Here is a 17,929-nt window from a genome sequence, read left to right on the forward strand (position 1 = left end):
CAGGGCTGCTACTTTTAAAATTTTAAGAGGAGGGGCGTCTGGGTGGCTCAGTTGGGCATCCGACTCTTGGTTTCCACTTAAGTTGTGATCTCAGCGTTGGGAGATTGAGCCCTCTGTCAGGCTCCAAGCTCAGTGGGGAGTTGGCTCCAGATTCTCTTCCTCTTCTCTGCTCCTCGCTCTCCCCTCCCCCAGCTCATGTACATGCACTCTAAAATAAATAAATAAAATCTTAAAAAAGTCTTAAAAGCTCTTTAGAAAAAGAGAAAAGATTTTAAGAGGAGTGTCCCTGGCAAAGCTGTCTAGATAATTTTACTATAACTCCTTGTTCTGATAAAGCCTTAGCTGTGGTTAAGCTCATCAGAACATTTATATATTAACACCAAACAAATGCAAGACACTGAATATGTTTTTATTGAGCCTTTTAGTTTACAACATGAGGTAAAGGAAAGTCATTTCTCCTTAACCAGTATTTTACATAGCTGTAGTAAAATATTTTGAACTTTAGGGAATTATAATGGATTACATATATTAAAAGTTGGGGACTGGGTAAACAATATCTGAGCTCTTGAATTTTCCAGTTGACTCTTCCCTTACAATAGTAACCAGCTCTAATTAGTTACATAAGTCTCTTCAAGGCAATGTCTTATTGTTGCTGATGTCATTATATCTGAAGCATTGCTGGCTATTTCAGTCAATATCCACTAATTCTACTTCAAAAATGAGTTTTGCATTTGGTGGAATTCTGTTGAAGAAGTCAAGGTAAATTTGATAAAAATTATTTCTTCCTCATTCCCAATAACCTCAGTCTAAAATTAGAATTATATATAATGGATATTGGATATTAACCCCAAAGAGAAGAGCTTTATGACTGATGGAGGTGCTAGTACATACTAGCTTAGTGGTTGCTAAAAATATCTTTGTGAATGGTGATGATGACCTATCAGTACAGACCGACTAGACAGGTTGAGCTTGGACTTGGATATTCCTTTCTTGGATGCTTCATCAGTACTCCCAATTTAGCCACCACCTAATGAAGACTGCTACTCTGTGCTTACCCCCAAAAAAAAAAAAAAAAAAAAAAAAAATTTCTATCTAGTTGGGTGTATAAGTTATATTAAATCACAGTTCATATAGCTAATGCCTTGTATTTGCTATGAATTTTAAGATGCTGAATTCAGAGAAGTGTGATTTTTATTTGATTGTTTTTGAGATGCTTCACATGAGAGAGGGGGAGCTGTAGTTGGGCCATCTAGTTTTGATAGGTTTAGAAGAGGATTATTATATTCCCAAATAATCTTAACTGATAAAATTGGAGAGGCCTTCCAAATTTTTTAAAACTTACTTTAACTGATCCAACTAGTCCAATGGGAATGGAACTAACATAAAAAACTACCTTCTAACTTAATTATTGGATTGTTCTGGTTGACATGGTCAGGAGGCATGGCTTTTGAATTTTCACAAACAAGGCCTATCAGAAAAGTATTATCATTAGTAGTAATCACAGATGTTTACACATTTTTGGACCCATGGCCTCAACTTCACAACTGGTAATCCTCAATATGTGTTCCATTTCTAAGCTTTGAGTACCCATTAATTGCCTGAAATTATACTGTAGCATAAAATTTCCATGAGCCATACTTGTATCCTATAACTTGCTTCAGTTGTTTGTACTGGACATCTTAACTCCTTGAAGTAAATCCTTCATATAGTAACAACTGCCTTTCAAAGATGAAAACTTAAAACCTCATAGTTTACCTCTAAAAATAGAAAACTTGAGTTCAAGAGGAAAAAAAAGTAAGAATCTATTCTAGCTCAAGTTTGCACACTTTTTCTCAATGAAAAATATTAACTCCTGTCTATATTGAAGGTGCTGATACAGAAGCATCTAGATATCAGGAATACTAGTCTGGACATGAATCCTGTTCTCCAAGTTAACCTAGACAATATCTTTTATACATTCAGGTGGTCTTTCTTCATGTTTTTTTCTTTATTCACAAAGGAAAAAAGGATACTTGGCATCAGGCTGTCCTTTCTTTCCATAAGCCCATTCTGGTTCAATCTCTAGTCGAGCCTTTTCTCCTTTACTCATAGTTAAGAGTGCTTCATCCCACTAAAGGCAAAACATGAAATAAAAACTAATGACAATTGAAAAAAAAATTCATGAAAATCTAGAAGGCTGAATATACCAAAAAGCATTGTTACTGGATTTTACTATATTGTAAGGCAACGTCCTTGGGTGAATCTTTGTCTTTTATTTCCTCAATGAAAAAAAAAAGATACGTTAAACAATTTTTTAGTGCAATATATGCTTCAAATGCTACAGTGTAAACTTTTTAAAATGTTAACTATCTTAAGTTATGGAAACCAGTTTATTAGTAATATAAAAAACTTGATACACTTGATATATCCCAGGGCAAACTTCTGACTTTATATTAGAGGGATAAACTAAAAACAGAATCGTCTTAAGATCACCAGATTGTGGAGTCAGGATGGCACATACAAGATAAACTACATGTTATGGCACTGACCTTCTGTAGAAGGTAAAACTATTCAAAGAAATGATACAGGTTTCTGTGTTGCCATTCCATGAAAACATAAATATACGTAACTTTTAAGTAAACTGTACCCCTAACATGGGGCTTGAACTCACAAGCCCCAGAAAAGTCAACATGCTTTGCCAACTGAGACAACCATATGCCCTGGATCTTAAAGGAAGTTACTAAAAACAGTTAAATCTACAAGATGCAAAGGTAGATATAACAGATTATATACTCTGATAAAACTCAAGGGATAGAGATCTGTTATATGATGGAAATTAATACGGTTCCCTAGAAGAAATACACAAGCAAATTAGTCATGGAAGCAACTGATTAGCTTGGTATAATCAGGTAGCAGTTAGGATTATTTTCAACTAAACCTTTAGTTTTAAGATGTTTTATAATCTGTTTGGGGCTCTGAATATGACTGAGCTGTTTTTTAGGGCTTACCCACAATAAAAAGAATAACATGGAGGGTTCTCAGTGCATTTAACCGGCATTTCAGTTATAATGTTTGATGTTGTGAATAAAGACATTTTAATAATAAATGGGCCCTGGAATAACAACTTGATTCAGTGAAGCCAGTAATGAGCCCTGCTCTATTACCTCCTTTCGTACACTGCATTGGTCAGTACAACTCAATCCTACCTTCCCCCTTTTCTCAAAGTGTCCTCCTATTCTCTCTTCATGAAAGTAAGGGTAGCCAAAAAAAGCATGTTTATATTTGAAAGATTTTTCCAGTGTTTGAATCCCGGTTGTGAGAGGTGAAAAGGCCCAGAACAAACGTTTGCTTCTATATTAAGTACTTCAGTGAAACCGGTATTTTACCTTTCTCTTTGATGTGAAAGTGGTACAACAACCTATGTAACATTTTATAAGAGTCTTAAAGATAAATTTAGAAAGCCAAACTTTCTGATGAAGAATTTATGATGAAAAGTAAAAGGGGCAGGCATAAAGAAAATAATACTTGAGTCTCATTATATTATGCATTGTAGTTATGCTCATTTAATTGTTCAGCAACCTTGAGGAAGACTGTAGTGTCCATAACTGAGACCCAGAAAACCTGGGCCAGATCAGTTAGCAGTGACAGCACCTGATCTGTCAGACTCCAAAGACTGTTCATCATATCCCCAATCCTAATTATGGCACCATACCACATGCAGCATGTGCCAAAATATCTAATGATTCATTGCCATTTTTACTTACTCCTCTGATAACTTTGCCTATTCCGACCTTAAAACTTAAAGGCTTGGCATTTTTCTTCTTCTTTGAACCTGTAAAACAAAATTTTCTTATAGTGCATGATGAAATTTAGTTCCAATGGAAAAACATAATGATTTTAAGTCTTTAATTTTAGAACTTAACATATTATGCATTTGAAAAGAAATAAAGATTCAGAAAGCTAATGCACCAAGAAAATTATGTAAAAATAGTTATGGTCTAAAAGGAGGGAGAGAATAAGGACCTATATTTACACTACTAAAACAGCACTCTGTTCTGCCTTTTACATTAAATATGAAAGCCTCAACTTTGGGATATTAACCAAGTTTCGATTAAGCTTATTTTTTGCTTCCCAATGACCAAGAAGTATTTATTCACCCGGCCAATAAATAGTGAACTGAAGACCTCTGAGTCCAAGTAAATCACAGGTGCAAAAGACTTCTGGAAAAAAGTGACAGCCAAGAGAAAGGTGCAGCCAACTGTTCATGTACCACACACATATTTTGCAATGCCTTAAAGCTAGAAAGGTAAGATTACAGTTAGACTTACTCGTTTGAATATTAGTATCAAAAACAGTCCCATCTTGTAGTGTTCCTGTATACCAGCAGTGAACAACATCACCCTTTTTGGGAAAGTTGGTTTTATCTCCTTTTTTAAGAACAGATTTTATATATTTTGGTGGACCCTAAAAACAAACAAAACACAGTTAACTCACATCCTTCTTTTAGAAGGATGACAAAGAGAATTCTTTTTCTTCTTTTTTTTTTTGGACAAAGAGAATTCTTATATAGCCAATATGACCCAAGTCTGGTCTCACAAAGTTTCACAGATTTGGTAACTATTTACCTCTGAGGATAAAAAAAAAAAACACAAAACTATCTACTTGTAAGTCTGTGGCAATATTAATAAATAGCCTATCTATAATTTCAAGTAACTTCCAGCTACCTTGGAAACCAATGTTCTTTTGACAAAATTCTATTATTCAACAAACCATAAAATAAATCCCATTATTTTTCAAGGTTAGAAATATCATTACTGGGGCGCCTGGGTGGCTCAGTGGGTTAAATAAAGCCTCTGCCTTTAGCTCAGGTCATGATCCCAGGGTCCTGGGATCGAGCCCCGCATCGGGCTCTCTGCTCAGCAGGGAGCCTGCTTCCTCCTCTCTCTCTACCTGCCTCTCTGCCTACTTGTGATCTCTGTCTGTCAAATAAATAAATAAAATCTTAAAAAAAATATATCATTACTATCTAATTCCTATAAAACTGTAAGACATTAAATAAAACACTTTTTTCAAAAATCTAAGTTGTTTAGCACCAATAATTGACATTACTAAATATTTTTACTATATCCAATTAGAAGGAATACAGTAATATTCCATTTGTTCCTGAACTTTAAAGTAAGTTCATACAATAAACAGAATCATCTATAGAAATTATCATAACAGACATATTTCCTAGAACAAAACAGGATTATCAGAAGCTTTTAAAGAAAGCTAAAGGTGGGGCGCCTAGGTGGTTCATTCATTGAGCATCTGCCTTCAGCTCAGGTCATGATCCCAGGGTCCTGAGACAGCCTTGCATGGGGCTCCCTGCTCATGCTCAGCAGGAAGCCTGCTTCTTCCTCCTCTTCTATTCCCCCTGCTTGTGTTCCCTTTTTTTTTTTTTTTTTAAGATTTTATTTATTTATTTGACAGAGAGAGATCACAAGAAGGCAGAGAGGCAGGCAGAGAGAGAGGAAAGGAAGCAGGCTCCCTGCTGAGCAGAGAGCCCGACACGGAACTCGATCCCAGGACCCTGAGATCATGACCCGAGCCGAAGGCAGCGGCCCTATGTTCCCTTTCTTGCTGTGTCTCTTCAAATACATAAAATCTTAAAGAAGCTAAAGGCTAATCAGTGGGGATTCATATATGTGAGAAAAGCAGTTTGTTTGTTTTTTTTGGGGGGGGGCAGTACTTTAACAGTGAAGAGTATCCGTTTATTATTGTTAAAAAAAATGTATGATAAACTGAAGTGTAAACAGATAGTAAGTTAAAAGAGAAAGAATAATTTGTGCCAGTCCTTTATTACTGCCCCTTACAATTATTAATGTCAAATAGTGCTCAAATAATTACTTGAGCTATTTTATCTATTTTATGTAAAAACTACCATACTTTATAATGCCAAACAAAGCTCATTATAGACTACGTTGTGTTCTACCTCCCATTATATACTGTTTGGTTCTTATCAGTGTAATTATTATTTCTACTATTCAAATATTCATTATGATGCATTAAAGAAACTAATCTTTAAAAGTCAATGTATTAGTATTAAGCCCATTTTAATTTTATTTTTAAAAATCTTAAAAATTATTTTTTCAGTGTAATTAACATATAGTGTTATATTAGTTTCAGATGTACAAAATAGTGATTCAACAATTCTATACATTACTCAAGCACTCATCAAAGTAAGTGAATTCTTAATCCCCTTCACCTACTTCACCCATCCTTCCAACCCACCTTCCTTCTGGGAAAAAAGCAATTTCTTATTCAAACTTAAGAATATATAGAATTAGGGGCGCCTGGGTGGCTCAGTGGGTTAAAGCCTCTGCCTTCGGCTCAGGTCATGATCCCAGGGTCCTGGGATCGAGCCCCGCATCGGGCTCTCTGCTCGGAGGGGAGTCTGCTTCCCCTTCTCTCTCTGCCTGCCTCTCTGCCTACTTGTGATCTCTCTCTCTCTGTCAAATAAATAAAATAAAATCTTAAAAAAAAAAAAAAGTCTGTTTAAGAATATATAGAATTAAAAAAATTTACAGAATTTATACAGAAAACGTGAAAGACTTCAAGCAAAAAACTACTAGAATTGATAAATGAATTCCGTAGTCACAGGATACAAAATCAATGTACAGAAATCTGTTACATTTCTATACACCAATAATGAAGCATCAGAAAGAGATATTAAGAAAATAATCCCATTTACAGTTGCACCCAAAATAATAGGATACCTAGGAATTAACCTAACCAAATAGGTGAAAGACCCTGCTCTGTAAAGTATAAAACACTGATCCCAGGGAAAGACATTCCATGCTCATGGATTGGAAGAACAAATATTTAAAAATGTCTATACTACCCAAAGCAATCTAAATGTTTAATGTAACCTCTATCAAAATACCAACATCATTTTCCACAGAGCTAGAATAAGCAACCCTAAAATTTGCATAAAACCACAAAAGACTCCAAATAGCCAAAGAAACCTTGAAAAAGAAAAGCAAACCTGGTGGCATCACAATTCTGGACATCAAGTTGTATTACAAAGCTGTTGTGATCAAAACAGTATGGTACTGGCACAAACACTGACACACAGATCAATGCAACAGAATAGAAAACCCAGAAATGAGCCCACAACTATATGGTCAACTAATCTTCGACAAAGCAGGAAAAAATATCCAATGGAAAAAGACAGTCTCTTCAACAAACGATCTTGGGAAAACTGGCAGCAACATGAAAAAGAGTGAAACTTTTCTCTCATTTTCTTTCACCATACACAAAAATAAATTCAAAATGGACTGAAGATTTAAATGCGAGACTTTACCATAAAAATTCTAGAAGAGAGCATAGCCAGTAAGGTCTCTAACATCGGTTGTGGCAATTTCTTTCTAGGTATGTCTCTTGAGGCAAGGGAAATAAAAGCAAAAATAAACTAATCAAACTACATCAAAATAAAAAGCTTCAGTACAGTGAAGGAAACAACAGAAAGGCAACCTATAGAATGGGAGAAGGTATTTGCAAATGACATAGCTGATAAAGGGTTAGTATCCAAAATATATAAAGAATTTATACAACTCAACACCTAAAAAAGAAATAATCCAATTTAAAAATAGAAGATATGAATAGACATTTCTTCAAAGAAGACAATCCAGATGGCCAACAAACATATGAAAAGATGCTCATCGGAATGCCTGGGTGGCTCAGTTGGTTAAGCATCTGGCTTGGCTCAGGTTATGATCCCAGGGTCCTGGGATCCAGTCCTGCATCAGGCTGCTTGTTCAGCAGGGAGTCTGCTTCTTCCTTCCCTCTGGCTGTCATCCCCCTGCTTGTGCTCTCTCTGATAAAATCAGTAACTAAAATCTTTAAAAGAATAAAAGATGCTCATCATCACTTTATCAGGGAAATGCAAATCAAAACTAGAGATAACACCTCACACCTGTCAAAATGGTTAAAATCAATAACACAATAAACAAAAGGTGTTGGTGGGGCTGTGGAGAAAGGGGAACCCTCTCACACTGTTGGCAGGAATGCAAATTGGTGCAGCCACTGTGGAAAACTGTATGGAGGTTCCTCAAAAAGTTAAAAATAGCAATTGTACTTCTGAGTACTAACCAAAAGAAGAACACTAATTCAAAGGGATATATGCTCCTCTATGTTTATAGCAGCATTAGTTATAAAAACCAAGATAAGGAAGCAGCCCAAGTGTCCACTGACTGATGACGAATGGATAATGAAGATGTAGTATATATACATACAATGGAGTATTATTCAGCCATAAAAAGAATGAAATCTTGTCTCTGCAATGGCATGGATGGAGCCAGAGTATTATGCTAAGTGAAGTAAGTCAGAGAAAGACAAATACCATATAATTTCACTTATGTGGAATTTAATAAAACAAGCAAAGGGAAAAAAAGTGAGAGAGACAGATAAACCAAGAAACAGACTCTTAACTACAGAAACCAAACTGATGTTCCCAGAGGGGAGGTCAGTGGTGGTGGGGGGGGGGTATGGGTTAAACAAGTGATGGGGATTAAGAAGTCCACTTGTGGTGATGAGCACTAGGTGATGTGTGGAAGTGCGGAATTACTATAGTGCACACCTGAGATGAATGTAACACTGTATATTAACTAATGAATTAAAATAAAACCTTTTAAAAATTAAAGTATGTATACAGAATTTACACTATAAAACATTTAATAATGGGAAAAGAAAATAAAAGACATTAAACATCTAGTATTTTCCAGCTACGTAACACATACCATCCCACTTACTCTTAATCCTCTGAAGAAGGTATTACCTACTTGCATTTTTGCAGATGAAGAGACTGAGATTCAGGGAATTTGCAACAGAGCTGATGAGTAGTAGAGAATGAATATGGACGTGGGCTTGTCTGAATCCAAAGCCCCTGTTCTTCCACTATGCCTGAATACCTCAAATAATAGTACTGATGATAGGGACGCCTGGGTGGCTCAGTGGGTTAAGGCTCTGCCTTCGGCTCAGGTCATGATCTCAGGGTCCTAGGATTGAGCCCCACATGGGGCTCTCTGCTCAGCGGGGAGCCTGCTTCCCCTCTCTCTCTGCCTGCCTCTCTGCCTACCTGTGATCTCTGTCTGTCAAATAAATAAATAAAATCTTAAAAAAAACAAACAGTACTGATGATAGTTAACCTCTAGTGATATCAATTAAAATAGCAACTACTGAGTACCCTCTATGTGCTGGGCACTATCCAAATGCTTTACATAAATTAACTCTTAATTGTTACTACCTTATGCGTTAGGTACATTATTCCTATTTTACAAAAAAGGAAATACAGAAATAGAGTGGTTAAGCAACTTGCTTATGCACCCACAGCTCCTAAGTGGCTGAGCAGGACTGGAAACCAGGCGCTAGCATGTAAAGTCCCACGCTCTTAACCACTTTACCCAAGCACATATGGAATGCCAAGTATTACACAAATCATTTTGTTTTTCTTTCGTCAATTAACAGCGACCTGACAGTCTTTTTTCCATCTTTTTTACCAGAAAGTAATGCGTGGATAGAGTATATAGTCCTATTTAATTTAGAGTCTAAGAATTAGCACTTTCAACTAAAGCTAGGCTGACTCCCTAAATCAAGTCACATCTACAGCACGAGTACATGTATTATTATAAAAGCAACCATTAACTTCCTTGCTGACACTCCCATTCCAAGGTTGTTTTAATGAAAAATGTTACTATAAATGGTGAGGTGTCTACTAGTAGCAGTATAAACTGGTGCCATCTCTTTGGAATGCAATTTAAAAAGATCACAAGTGTAATAAATAATAATAATTCTATTTATACAAATATATGCTCAAGAAGTAATCTGAAGCTTAGGAAAAAAAATCTTTGTGCACTTATTCAATGCACCATTATCCACAGCGGCAAAATAACCACATGTTTATGTAATCTAATACTCAATTTTTTATAATGTGGAAAAATTCTTATAAAGTGAAAAATCAATAGTAATTTCTAACTATAGTAATATCTCAACTATTTAAATCAATATGCACTTAGAAAATATTCAAAGACAACATTCTGAAATGTTAAACATATTCATTTCTAGGTGTTGGAATATTTATTCTTTATACTTTTCTATTACTTTCTCTTTTTTTTTTAATATTTTATTTATTTATTTGACAGAGAAAGATCACAAGTAGGCAGAGAGGTAGGCAGAGAGAGGAGGAAACAGGCTCTCTGCTGAGCAGGGAGCCTGATGCGGGACTTGATCCCAGGACCCTGTGATCATGACCTGAGCTGAAAGCAGAGGCTTAACCCATTGAGCCACCCAGGTGCCCCACTTTTCTATTTGAAAAACAGCATATGTTATTTTTATATCAGAAAAATATTTTAAAAATATGGTTGACTTACAAAATCTGGTAAAACAAAATGAGAATGATTACATAATTTTTTTATGAAAAAATACTAGACTATCTTAAGACTTTAAGAAATCACACTTAACTATTTGAATGGATAAGATACAATTACTGAACAGTAACCATATTTTAAATCTTAATGTCATTTCATTGTTTTCCCATTTGTTGTCCCAAGATGTTTAGGCACGTTGTGTTATCTACATTAAATCTAGGTCGTAGAATAATGCAAAAAAAAAAAAATTAAACTGGTGATTACAGCTCAGTCTTAATGGTGAAGGTGCCAGTCTGCCTAGGGATAGTCTCCATTTCAGTGTTTCACAAAGTATCTTTTAGAGATCACTTATTCCTTAGCAATGTTAACATTGTTAGAAAAGAAAAGGGGTTTACCATAATTAAGTTTGGGAATCACTACATTGAAGAAAGTTAAATATGCCTTTATTCTGCATGACTTCTCAGAGCTGTCATCAGCTAACTTGCACTGTGAATCTTCAAGGAGACAGAAGGTATAGGTTTTGATGATGCCAGAAAACAAACTGGACTTTCTGGGACCTATATAACACACATTCACAGTAGTAGTTATTTGATCTGATTTTGGGTTTCACTGCAAGAACCTGCTTAGTTCATGGTGAGAAGTCAGATCATTTCCAAAGCTACACCTGAATTGTGTGCTTGAATGGACCTGGCTTTTAGTAATTTCCTGGTTTTACAGCAATTTCTTACTTCAGAGTGATGAAAAGAACTGCATTCTTGAGACTAGATCTGAACTAGGTACTTGTAGACAGAGTTAAAGGAACTTTGAGAGTAATCATTACAATTTGAGTTAACTGGATCACATCATAGCCTCTAAAAATCAGAGTATGTTAACATAATTATCCCTATTATTATTCAATAAATATTTGAACATGTTCCATGTGTTAGAAACTGGAGATACATTCGGATGGTGGTAGACTTGGTCCTGACCCTCATTCTAACAGAGAATATAGTCATGTGTGTAACTGCATGGGTTATGAGACCTAAAGAGGAAGCACAAGTCTAAGATGGGAATGACACAGTGACCTAACCCACTGTAGGCTATAAGCTGGGAGAGGTTTCTTTGAGGTAGGTGATTAGGGGAAGGCTTATAAAGAGAACAGCATTTTTATAGTAGGGTAGAGCATGAAAACAGTACAGTCTGCAGGGGAGAAGTGAAGGAGGCAACGGTGTAAGATGAGGCTGGAAATACATGTAGCATACATTATGAAACTTTTTTTTTAACCTTCAGGTCACTGAACAGCCAATTAAGAGTTTTAAAGAGAAGTTACAGAATCAGATTTGTATTTTATTTTAAAAAATATTTATTTATTTAAAGAAAGAGAAAGCATGTTGGGAAAGTAGGGGAAGAGTGAGAGTCTTAAGGAGATTCTGCACTGAGCGTGGAGCCCAGTATGGGGCTCAATCTCACAATCCTGAGAGCGTAACCTGAGCTGACACCAAGAGCTGGATGCTTAGCTAACTGTGCCACCCAGGTGCCCCTAAGAAAAGAGGTCTTTAAAAAAAGGAATGTAATTTAGGATCCTCTTAAGATCTCTCTAGATTGTCTCCAGCCCTTATACCCTATTTGTAGCTCTCTTTTTCTTAACCTCTTCATGATATACAATCTGTTGCCTAATACCTCCTTTATTGTAATTTTCTGGAGGGTAAACTATTTTACCAATTGTTTTTTCAATCCTTTTCAGTAATTATTATGCCTTTTTTTATCTTAATAGCTGCTCAATATTTGTCCAATGCATATAATATTTATCAAATATTAGATGTGATAAACCTCAAAATTGCTTTATTGTGTTTACATATCCACAAACATTAATTTGTGCTTTTCAACCAACAAGAAAATATCATGTGAATTAACTAGCTTCAGTCATATAAACTTCTATAATTCTATACTTGAACTTGCACTCTGTCTACAAATATCCAAATGCCATACCTTCATCATTAGGTGGCACCTCTTTTTAAGACCTAAAAAATACTATTATTACTAGATTATTATCACTGATACTAAGACTGCTAGAATGAATAAGCTTTGTTACCAAGTACTATCAGAAGTGGCAAGATTAAAGTCAATTCAGCTCTATTGCGTCTGTTCTAACTGCTGTCCTTGGCTCTACTAAGGCTGTCCATCTGCAGAAATGGTTTTATCTAGTTCTTCAAACCCTTGTACCAAAATGTAAAACATATGTTGCAAAAGATGAGGCAGATGACTCCACACCCTGTAGCCAAGCCTGGACTATTTCTATGGCCAAGGATACCATGTACATTAGAAAAAGCTAAAAATAATCACAGTGAAGTATCTTTTACTCAGTCCAACTTGGCTATAAATCAGGACCTTTAATGGCTTTGGAACTTCAGAAGTTCTGGTCAGACATAGAGGAACTATAAAATACAAAGCTAGAGGTATTTTATAGGAAAGGCTTAATAACTGTAAAGCTTTGGTTCTTACATGTTTTATTCTGGTTCAGTATACCTAAGGGAGATAACACACTCCAAATCAGTGTTTGGCTCACTAAAAGTAGCCATACTCCTCCACCCCGTATGAGAAAGCAGGGCTGTAAACAAATACTTTTCTCAAATTCACAAGAGAAATAAAATAATATTATATACAAACCTCATCCATAGTCTCTTCAGACTTGGTTTCTTTGGGTTTATCTTCATTAAGCTTCACATTTTTCACCTGCTCAGACACTTTACTTACACTTTCCGTACCCTTGAAACGCTGTAAGGAAAATGTTCTACTGTTTACCATATTCAGAACAGGCTAAAAGCTAGAAGGGACATCTAGATTTTCAACTTTTCAATTTAATGAACATGTACATCATGAATATAGGCCATATAACTCAAATACAAATAAATGGAAACTACCTAAGAACAAAGGAAAAATCTTATGTTAAACATTTTAATCAACAAATTAGAAACCTCAAAGCATCTCATAATATAAATGCTGAAAAGGAGATTTTCAGAAAGGACAATTCAGGGGCGACTGGGTGACTCAGTCAGTTGGGCCTCTGACTCTTGGTTTCAGCTTGGGTCATGATCTTGGGGGCATGGGATCAAGCCCTGTGTTGGACTCCATGCTCATGGGGAGTCTGCTTGGGATTCTCTCCTTCTTCCTCTGCCCCACCCCTCCCCTGTACTCTGTCTTGCTCTAAAATGAATAAATAAATCTTTAAAAGGGAAAAAAAAAAAAAGATGTAGAAAGGCCAACTCAGACTCAGATATGAATACAATTCACACAGTTCCTGGGGTTTCTGGGTGGCTCAGTTGGTTGGGACCCTCTGTCTTTGGCTCAGGTCATGATCCCAGGGACCTGAGATCAAACCCCTTGGTGGGGGGTCCCTGCTCAGCAGGGAGTCAGGTTCTCCGTCTCCCTCTGCCCGTCCTCCCTGCTTGTGTTCTCTCTAATAAATAAATAAATCTTAAAAAAAAATTCACACAATTCCTTAATAAAGACTCCTTGCAGGGTGCCTGCGTGGCTCACTGGGTTAAGCCTCTGCCTTTGGTTCAGGTCACGGTCCTGGGATCGAGCCCTGCATTGGGCTCTCTGCTCAGCGGGGAGCCTGCATCCCCCTCTCTCTCTGCCTGCCTCTCTGCCTACTTGTGATCTGTCAAATAAATAAATAAAATCTTAAAAAAAAAAAAAAAGACTCCTTGCTGTGGAAGATGGTCATTTCATAGTGAAAAGGTATTAGAGAATTTCTTAAAATTTGTTTTTCTAAAGGGTCAGCCTAAGTCTAACTAAGATTTTAAATTCATTAATGAAATGGAATTTTGGATTTTTGACTTTTCAGTACCCTTATTTATTGTCTTAATTTAAGCTACGGGGAATTATTATTATTATTGAAAGATTTATTTATTTATTTATTTTGAGAGAGAGAGTAGAGCATGGGGATATGCAAGCATGGGGAAGGGCAGAGGAAAAGACTCTCAAGCAGACTATCCGATGAACAGGGAGCCCAGTGCAGGGCTTGATCTCAGGACCTTGAGATAGTGATCTGAGTCAAAATCAAGAGTCAGATGCTCAAATGACTGAGCCATCTAGGCATCCTGGGAATTATTTTTAAAAATTTGGTTACTTTCAAAATATCACAGTATCTGCCATCCTGCAGATTAACGTTGCTAGATTTGGCAGCTAGTCCATTTGTGATTACAGTTAAGAAAAATGCCAGGTGGAAAAACTTAAACATATTCTGCAAATAAATTTAAAACTTCTTTTTTGCAAATGAAATATCTAAAATAATATTCTGGTAATGAAATGAAACAATACTCACCTTACTTTCAAAAAGATGGTTGTAGGCTGTAACCAAATGGTCCTTGTTAGCTGTCTTGGCCACATTTTTAATGTTTCCTAATAACTTATGTTCTGCAAGAAACTATAAAGAAAAAAAGCTGGTTAGTCAAAATAATCTCCCTCATGTAATAAGGGTCTAAAATTCAGAAAAATGACCTTTTATGTTAGTAATTATATCTTCAATAAAACTACTTATGATGGAAAAAATGAAATAAATATATTTTATACCCTTCATAACAAAAAAAGATTTAAGGAAGATTAAAAAATACAGTGTATTAATAAAAATTACTGACAAGACTGGGAACTGTAATATTATGTAGCGGTCACACTGCTGCATACTAACGCTTTTCCCATTACAGAACTTGCAGAACATTTACACAGCAAGCACATTTTGGTAACTGGATGATGCTGCTACTGGCAGGATGTTACTTGGCTATGGTCCTAGGAATCTCCAACCATGTTGGGCATACCTATCTAGACAAAGCTGTAACTCATTCTTGACTGGGAAGCACTGTTACACAACGCTGGATATAGGGTGGTTGAGTGTGCAGGTTGAGGAGTCAGACCATCTGTATTAAAATCCTAGCTATCTGATCTTAAGACAAAGGACTAAGCTTTCCTAAAGACTCAGTTTCGATATCATAATGGAAGATTAATAACAACATCTTGTTCTAAGGATAAATACAATAGTCCATTTAATACATTTAAACATACAGTCTGTTGCCTGGTGAGAACTCAATACTAGCTATCAGGACTAATAACAATGTACTTAATAAACCAAAGTAACAAAATTCCACTTCTCTAAAGTTGGCAAACTTAAACTACGTTGGTAAATGGACATGAAAATACTAACTTCATCTCAAAATCAAGCAATGTGGGGATTTTAATAATGTCTTTGTTTTCCTTATTTTATTCTGCTTCCTTTTCTGCCTTTTGGTCCTTGATTCCTCATTTTTGTTATTTTCTCGAAATTGTCCTCTGGCTGTCCTTTGATAAAAGAACTTTTCTAACACTATCAGTGCTGTATTCTTTTCTCCTCTGCTTTCCCTCTCCCCCAATTAGAGAAATGTTCTAAATGATAAAGACTGATGGGGAAAGGTTATTTTGATTAAATGGAAGTATCAGTTGCTTTTAGCACTCAAGTCATTTCTTTTGCAAGATTCCAAAAATATCCAAAATACAAACATCTCCTTAATATCTTATGATCAATAAAATAGTGACTGTCAAATATAGGCTTAAGTATGTGAATGAATACTGGAGGATATGCACTTAAGAGATTAATCTATCAAAAAATATTTTGATAACTCAAGTCTCTTGAAATTGTCCCCGATAGGCCAGTCTTACATTTGATTGTACAGTGTTCTCTAAGAATCTGATGACATACAGGACTGAGGCATTAAATGTTAACAAATGATAATGCCTAGTTTATTCTATTGTTCCCGTTGAAAATATGAATTGACTTAAGAGAAAATAACTCCATTAAAATGGTATAAAATGGGGGCGCCTGGGTGGCTCAGTGGGTTAAGCCTCTGCCTTCAGCTCAGATCATGGTCTCAGGGTACTGGGATCGAGCCCCGCATCGGGCTCTCTTCTCAGCGGGGAGCCTGCTTCCCCCTCTCTCTGCCTGCTGCTCTGCTTACTTGTGATCTCTCTGTCAGATAAATAGATAAAATCTTTAAAAAAAAATGGTATAAAATGGAATACCTAAGGCATGGTCTTTCTTTTACCCTGTATCACCAAACACTCTTGCTATAGATGTTGTGTTAAGTATTTGCTGATGTCAGGATACTTATTCTAGATGTATGGAACTGGTTGCTAGATAATAACTTTATTTCCTTCCTTCAAGACACCTCAAAATCGGTGGCCTTGATGGCTCAGTTTGGTTAAGGGACTGCCTTCAGCTGGGGTCATGATCCCAGGGTCCTAGGATGAGGCCCACATCCCACTCCCTGCTCTGCAGGGAAGCGTCCATCTCCCTCTCGGTCTGCTACTTACCCTGCTTGTGCTCTCTCTCAAATAAATACAATCTTAAAAAAAAAAAAGACACCTCAAAATGAAAATAAACATCATTACAGAAGAACCCAGAAAGAATTTTTCTAAGGCAAGTTTAGAACTTAAATGAAAAACTGTTGAGAAACCATACAGACTGCTGTTTCTATTTCCCATAAATGGGGAATGCAGAGTGCACAAACTGTACAGTGGTTCAGCAATTTAAGAGAGGTATGAATGATCTTAATTTCCGAAGGGAAAAAAGTCTAACAAAAAAAAAACCCCACCAAACCAAAGAAACCCCCCAAAACACTTGTGATCAGAGTTGGGTAGTTAAGATGGAGACTAGACTGAAAAATGCAGGGCGTACAAGGATAAAGAATGCCAAATACATCTTAGTTTCTAACAGTGGGAGATACTGTACACTAAATGCGCATCTAACTACCCTCAGTATAAAGGTGAAAAGGTCATGTAAAGAGTCGATATTTTAAAAAAGTTAAACCGCAATCTACGGATTTTTTAAAAATTACACGCATTAGTGTTCAGTATTTAGTAACTGATGAGAAAAAGCAAAACGCACATACCGTTCTCAAAAGTCTTCACAATCCTTACCATTTCTGTAATGGCCTACTCTCCACCGCAGGGGTCTCACCCAGGTCCCTAGAGCTCGGGCACCCGTCCCCACCCCCAGTATCTCCTGAGCTCTTTTTCATGGCTTCCACCCTCACTCAAGGACCCCAATGAGGTTTTAATTATGCGATTTCTTCCTGCCTGCCCCAAGAAATAAAACCGATACCCCCGCCCAAATGGGGCAGCCCAGAAGGGCGGGAGCTTGGCTCCCCCGAGCACGCGAGGCCTCTCCGGCCTTCCAGGCCACCGGCCGCGGAAGGACGAGGGCGGGGGCACGGAGGAATACGGAATGTACGGGCATCTCCGGGGGGGTGAGGCGTCCCTCAGCCGCACCAGCCCGGCCGCCCCGCCGCCTCTGGTACCGAATCTGAACCGTGGTCCTGTAGAAACTTGATAATGTCCTTCTTGGGTAGCTGCTCGCTGCGCAGCTGCTCCACGGTCCAGGCCCGCTGTGGCACGGCCGCCGCCATCTTCCCCCGCTGCCTCTGCTTTACTGAGCCAGCCCGCCTAGGTTCGGCATCGCCCCGCCCCCGGGGCGTGGCGTGACCCCCGCTTGGAGCTCGAGGGGGCGGGGTCACGGTGCGACGTGGCGGGATTGG

The 17,929-nt window shown here is 37.2% G+C and overlaps 1 protein-coding gene across 2 annotated transcripts; it reads right to left on the reverse strand.

Annotated features, from left to right (window-relative positions):
- Positions 1-388: 388 nt before the first annotated feature.
- FKBP3 (FKBP prolyl isomerase 3) lies at positions 389-17,851 on the reverse strand. 2 transcript variants are annotated; one of them, XM_047736060.1, is made up of 7 exons: positions 17,693-17,851; positions 14,692-14,793; positions 13,032-13,139; positions 4,308-4,443; positions 3,744-3,811; positions 2,013-2,110; positions 389-742 (listed from the first exon to the last, which is right to left on the reverse strand). In XM_047736060.1, the coding sequence occupies exons 1-7, from the start codon at positions 17,798-17,800 to the stop codon at positions 688-690; spliced, it is 675 nt and encodes a 224-aa protein (XP_047592016.1). In that variant the 5' UTR covers positions 17,801-17,851; the 3' UTR covers positions 389-687. The 2 variants fall into 2 exon arrangements, with proteins under 2 accessions (XP_047592016.1, XP_047592017.1); XM_047736061.1 differs by lacking the exon at positions 17,693-17,851 and adding an exon at positions 17,313-17,591.
- Between the last annotated feature and the right edge of the window lie 78 nt (positions 17,852-17,929).

The sequence above is a fragment of the Lutra lutra genome, chromosome 7 (genome assembly GCF_902655055.1).
Source record: "Lutra lutra chromosome 7, mLutLut1.2, whole genome shotgun sequence".
Classification (NCBI taxonomy): Eukaryota; Metazoa; Chordata; class Mammalia; order Carnivora; family Mustelidae; genus Lutra; species Lutra lutra.